The 6624-nt window shown below is 46.2% G+C and overlaps 1 protein-coding gene across 1 annotated transcript; it reads right to left on the minus strand.

The window, feature by feature from the left end:
* Window positions 1–2463: 2463 nt before the first annotated feature.
* Window positions 2464–5970, minus strand: POP4 (POP4 homolog, ribonuclease P/MRP subunit). Its single transcript, XM_059481547.1, has 7 exons — window positions 5954–5970; window positions 5304–5356; window positions 4714–4937; window positions 4003–4080; window positions 3722–3783; window positions 3276–3377; window positions 2464–2856 (listed from the first exon to the last, which is right to left on the minus strand). Exons 1-7 carry the CDS (start codon window positions 5958–5960, stop codon window positions 2720–2722), a joined length of 663 nt encoding a protein of 220 aa, XP_059337530.1. The 5' UTR covers window positions 5961–5970; the 3' UTR covers window positions 2464–2719.
* Between the last annotated feature and the right edge of the window lie 654 nt (window positions 5971–6624).

Here is a 6624-nt window from a genome sequence, read left to right on the forward strand (position 1 = left end):
AAATATACATACACAGTAATAGGGAGCAGAAATGTGTGTAAGGTAGTGAGACATTGTTCATTATTCCCTGGTTAGTGAGAGTTTAGGTGTAAAAATCATTAAACAAAAGTCTGCTGAGTGCAATCCAGAGTTGAACATATGAAGGATGAAGCAGATTAGAGGCAGCTGTGATTAGTTCTCCAATTTCCCAGTATTAAATCCATTAGGTATTTACAGTCTCAGCTAATGAAGAGAAGGGAATGGCTGTGAGTGGGCAGGGGAGGGCTGGTGAGCTGTCATTGTCACCTCTGCCGGGTTCTGAGGAAGTTCCTCGACAAGCACTGGGGAGTTTGATGAGTTCTAGGAAAAGAGAACACAGAGCCTGTGCCAGGTGGGATGAGGCTGATTTGCTGGGTGGTGATCCCAGCTCTGGGTGGTTCAGTGCAGTCATGGATGTTTGGAGCACCTGGAGCCTTTGCAAAATGGCCTCAGCTGAGTTACCAGCTGCAGGAAAGGATCCTGCATGTCTGGGCTGTTCAGCTCTTGTTATTCTGCATTTGTCACCTCTCTGTGCCACTGGCCTGGCATTGCTCTGGGGAGCCCTTTGACATCTCCTGGGCACTCTTCCCTGTAAATACTGAAAGCCTTGCTCTTACCAAGGCACTGCCAGGCAGTGTTTGTTTTTGTGCTTGCTGAAATAGCTTTAAAAATGCAAGTGCCAGTAGCTATGGGAAGCTGTATCGTGTTCATCTATGTGTCCATATGGTAGAACATGTTCTGTCCTTCACAGCACAATGAGACGTGATTGTGCCTAATTCCAATTTGTGTGGCATCCCCATTAATGTCTCTTCCAGCCCTCCATTAAAGGCCCTTAATGTTAATTAACTGGACTATGCCAATAAAGTTCTATTAGCTTCCCCCTATTAATTTAATATTATAGGCATTTAACAGATGTCTTAATTAGATGTTACACTGAAGGCTATGAGCAAAATTAAAACTAGGTCATTGTCGTGAAAGGAAAGTTTTTGCTATGATTTATGGCTTTTGCAGCTTTGTTTGTTTTTCTTTCTGACCTCTTACAGGAAACAGTTTTAATTTTAGAATGTTGAGAGGAGTAATGGGTGGAAGGTAGAATAATAACTTATGTCTAACAACTTTAACACATCCTGTTCTTACTTCACAGATAAAAGTTATCATTGGTGTGAAATTACTATTTTCCCATGTAAAATATCTGTCCCTGGCAAGAACACCGTTTTCTCCATCTCAAGGGCAATACTTGAATTGCAACAAAGATTTTTATTTCTTTACCAACTGCTTCCATTTCCTGATTCCAAAGGATCTGCTCCTGAACCCCAGAATTGCCCACACTGTGAGTTCATTCACCCATTCAGGGATGGTGAAGGTGGTTTGTGTCTGAGGTGCCAGGGAGCTGCAGCAACAGGTCTGGGAAGGAGCTGGGAGCTTTGGGGCCAGGTAAGTGTTGTGTGGCACTGGGGGTGGAGGTGGGGATGAGCTCTGGCTGTCCCCTGCATTGTGTGCCCCCAGTGCAGGTGACAGCTCTGACTGCCCTCCCAACACAGCTGCTCAGCTTTGGGCTGTGATTGTGTCAGGAACACCTGTGTTCTCTTTAAAGAAATGACCCTGGGTGGCTACAAATGCTTCAATGGTGACAGGGAAAATGTTTCCTAGGTATAAGTCTTTCATTTGATAGTGAAATTGATGAAAAGCTCCAGAAAATTACAACTAAAGCCACCATAGAAGCACTTTTGTAACAGAAAAATGTTAAGCAATCTAAATTCAGGGGTCACTTCCACCTCCCAAACACATCAAACCTGCCCAAGCAATGAGGATTGTAATCTAGGCAATCAAAAATGAAGTGTACAGTAAAAAATAAAAAAGGGGCTGAGAACAGACAAAGCACAATAGCTCTGTGGACAGAGGTTAAATATTCATAAAGCAATTCTGTGGGTAATTGAAATACAAGATTGAATGGGGGCTACTTCCACCTGTGAATTCCAAGCTTCAAGTGCTTCCCTGTTAGGGGCTGTGCTGTGTTCCTGCACTGTGCCACGGCAGTGTGTGTTTATTGACACAGACACCTGACCTACCCTGAGAGCTGCAGCTGTCAGTGAGCACTGGGCAGCAGCCAGCCTGCAGGCCTGCATGATTGCACATTATTATACATATACATTAACACTGTACACACCTGGTACCTGCAAGAGTATCCACCCCAGCCAGGGAGATGCTCAAGGTAAAACCTGCCACTGAAACATTTATTTGCATGTGCCTGCAGCAGGCCAAGATGCTGATGTTGGCCCAAGAACAATGATTATAAAGAGCAGTGTCAGCAGCTGCAGGCTCACTAGAAGCATGTAACAGGCAGCTAAAGCCCAATTTATACAGAAGGCAACAATAACATTTATTACAGAGTTAAAAAATATAATTTTCACTGTACAAATTTACACTTATTAACTCAAACAGAAGTCAGGTAGTTGATATCATATAACTTTAATAGAAAACAAAATATTATATACAAATAAAAAACCAGACACAACCAATTTCAACAATTGGTGAGACTGCTTAAAGACAGCAGATACTGCTCATTCTTCAGTAAGAAGAAATGCTTTATAAATATTTCACATGGCTGTTGCTTCTTCCATCTGCCAGAAACCCTGCTCTTTGAGCTGCAGGAAAACAGTTTCACAGACATTTCTGTGAATGCTTCTGAGTTTCCATGAAATCACAGGTCAATAGTTCCTTTCAACTTGAATTTTTTGGCAGATCTCTCACTTGCTCTGAGCAGGAACTTGCTGCCGTAGATGTAGGAAATGAACCCATCCAGCTCCAGGCTGAACACGTTGTTAAGTTTGGGAACAACTGAAATGCAAAAGGACACAAACTGAACAAAGTGTGCCAGTGTAAGTCCCTGTTATGGAAATATCCCATGGAAATATGGAAACATACCAGGGGATGTTATTCACCTGGAGATTTGAGCCTTGACACATTTCAAGGTTTTTATACTTTCTCAAGAGATAAAAAATAACCCAAGCCTCCATGAATTACCAAAGTTATTGGACCATACTGCGGTGTTGCACTTTTTAAAACCTGCTCATTTCTAATGAGATGTGTTTTGGGTAAGATGTTGGGCTGTTGGGTGGTCACTTCTGCCACTCTATGCAAAGAGCCAAAGCACTGATATAAACCAATGCACTCGGAGGCACAAAATGAAGAGTGTGCTCAGGAATTTTTTTATCATTCCTCTTGTGAAAAGAACTGAAAAAGAATGCCTTGTATACCTTTTAACTTGTCCTCTTTAGTGATAATTTTGAAGATGTGTTTAAATTCCTGTAGAATGATTCCTGTTATCCCAACGTAAGAGGGGCACTTTGATTTTGTAACTGAAAGAACACAAGTAGGTATTAGAAATTTTCAGGTGCCCTTTACTTGTTCTTCTCCTGTTGGCTGGTGATTTTAAACATTTTCAAACATAAATATTTAAATATTCTGAAATAATGTCGTTACAGTAATCACTGGAAGAATGTGCAGTTAACCCTTGCAACCAACAACATGATTTTCAAGAGTAGTTGTAAAGTAATTAGAATTTTTAAAGGAGAGAAATACAATCTCAACAATGTGATTCTACAGTTAATGACACTGAAAGGAATTTAAAAATAAGCATCTGAACTTACAGGATCATCTCCTGAATTTCAGATGATGTTCCACAAGCAAACAAACCAAATACCTGTAACAATGGCTCCATGGAGATCAGCTTTGAGCAGCTTGCTCTGAATCATATGGGGTTGCCTTGAAGAAGAGAATGGGATCAAAGAGGAGGGAAAAAATCAAATGAACTGTCAGATTTACAAATGTGACCATGACTACTATAATCATGAGAATTCTGTGATTCTGTGAAATGGTACCAATATGCTTATCAGTTAGCCACAGTGTTTCAAGCAGTAACTCAATAAAACTAGAAGTTTTACTGCATAAACCCCAGACTAAATGTAAAATATGCCCACGTACGCATCGGGTTTGAGGCCATGGCACAGGTCTCTGATGTACTGCTTCCAGAGCTCGTGGAGTGGGAGGAAGATGGCATATCTGCAGTAAAATAAAGACAAAATATTATACAAAATCTAGTTATAAAAAAGTCCATTGGTTGATTGCTGAAGTAGTCTGTATTTCCACAGAGTTAGGTCTGACATTTTTAAGTTACACAAACTTATGTTACCCTGCAAGGTGACCCACTCCAAACAGCTGGTTTACCTCATAAAACAAGCACAAAGCATACTCTTCTCTTCCAACCCTAAACAGTGATGTGTTTTAGAGCATCAGGCTAAGATTCAAGAGATTTCTCCTTTTTTTCCCACTCTTTTATCTTCCTGCTTAGTCTGTTAGCAAAGCAGGGGCTTCATCCAGCATGATAAATTCAAGGAACCTTATGCAGAGTTTTGACTTTCTGGTCACAGTCCAACTTCACAAAGTGAAACCAGAGGGGATTGTGCCTGGCTTTGATTTCTTGTCATATTTAGGTACACAAAATGAGCTCAACAGAAATTAATCTTTCACCTATGCACACCAGAGAATTATTTTCTCATGCTGAAATGCCACAAGTAATGTTTCAGACTGACTTTACACACTGGAGGATTTCTATCCACATCAAAATGCTGCTGTTCTTACAGACTTTTGATGCAGTTCCTCTTTACTACACAAAGAAGACATTTAAAGCCTTACCTCTGCTGCTCAGGTTCAATTTCAAACAGACGCAGCTCTCGCCTCTGCTTGGCAGTAAAACCTTTTGTCTTCTTCCTCTTCTGCTTGGTCTGTTTCTTGTGATAATGCTCCAGAACGACAGCTTTCCGGGTCAGCATGTCCTGGATAGCCTCATCTTTCATTTTGGGCATGCTGCGCTTCAGGAACGCATGCACAAAGGTCTTGGCTTTTTCTGAGTCCTGGGACTAAAGACACGTGAAAGGATGCTCTAAAATAGTATGTGTTAATTAAGTTAGAACTTGCTGCTGACCGATGGTTTCGTCAAGTCGGCAACATCTCCGTGGGAATGGGAGATCTTCCCGCCAGTGCCAGTGGAGGGAGATGTTCCCAGGCGGGGAAGTGCCGAGCGCGGGCACACCCCGGCCTGCTCTCGGACTCACGTTTTGGAGAAAACTCTTGTTTTGCATTTCGTCTGAAACAGCGAGTTCCGAGCGGGATATACAGGGGAACCCGGGGACCCAACCCACCCCCGGCCCGTCGGTGTCTAACGGGGTTTAAGCGGCGTGTAGGAATGGGAATGGCCCGGTAACCCGGCACGGCGTGCTCGGTACCTGCAGGCGCAGCTCCGCGCTCTCCTCGGGCGCCAGCCGGCGGTACAGCTGCCCTGCAAGGCACGGCGGCGCGGGGTTGGCCGGGGCGGGCACTCACCCACCCCCGGCCCCGCATCGCATCCCTGCATCCCTCATCCTCCATCGCCCACTACCGCTCCCCCCCTCATGCCCCACCTTCATCCCTCATCCTCCATCCCTCACCCTCCATCCATCACCCTGCACCGCCTGCCGCCCATCCCTCACCTTCACCGCCCGCCCTCCATCCCTCACCTTCCATGTCCCACCCTCCACGACTCTCCCCTCAGCCCTCACCTCCATCTCTCGCCCTCCACCGCTCCCCCCTCATCCCCCACCTCCATCCCTCACCCTCCATCCCTCACCCTCCATCCCTTACTCTCCATCCCTCACCCTCCATCCCTCACCCTCCATCCCTCACCCTCCATCCCCTCATCCTCCATCCCTCGCCCTCCACTGTTCCCCCCTCATCCCTCAACCTCCATCCCTCGCCCTCCACAGCTCTTCTCTCATCCCCCACCTCCATCCCTCGCCCTCCACCGTTCCCCCCTCATCCCTCACCTCCATCCCTCGCTCTCCACCGCTCTCCCCTCTCCCCCGGCCCTCTGTCTCCCCTCTCTCCCCTGTCCCCTCACCCTCCATGCTGTCGCGGCGCAGCCGGCGCAGGCCGATGACGATCGGGCGCGCATGCGCACAGCGGCGCTCTCGATCTGGCCACAAGTCGGCGCTGCTGCCTGCGGGAGCTGCGAGTTGCCGTGAAGGGAGCTGCTGTTTAATCGGTTTAATTTACTGATAGTTACTACTCTTGTACTAATAAATTATCAGAACTGGGGGACACTGAGCAACAGAGATTTCATTCATTGTCACGGGGTAGTTTCTTTTTAAAAGCCATGTCAATCATACCTCCTGTTACTCAGGCCACATCATTTTCCGTGGTCATCCAGCATGTGTATGGTCACTGACACGGGGAGTGCACAGCTCTGGTGTTGGAGCACTGACATGGCCGTGTCCTTCCCGCAGGAACAGCAGGGTCTGACACTTGTCATGACAACCTGGCCGTCCCAGTCCTCACTTCTCCCTCATCCTGCAGTCACTCTCACCACTGATGCTGGGATTCACATTTCCACATTTCCATCCTGCAGTCTCCTCACCTCCCCTCTCACTTCTGTTGCCCCATTTGCTCTGGAGATCTCCCTCCTCCCCGAGATTTACCCGTGTGGTGCTGGAGGCAGCCACTGCCCAGGCTCCAGGGCCATGGCAGGCACAGCTCCTCTCTGCCCCTGCTAAAGTTCCTCCATTCCCACCT

Source organism: Ammospiza nelsoni, chromosome 13, assembly GCF_027579445.1.
Source record: "Ammospiza nelsoni isolate bAmmNel1 chromosome 13, bAmmNel1.pri, whole genome shotgun sequence".
Lineage (NCBI taxonomy): Eukaryota > Metazoa > Chordata > Aves > Passeriformes > Passerellidae > Ammospiza > Ammospiza nelsoni.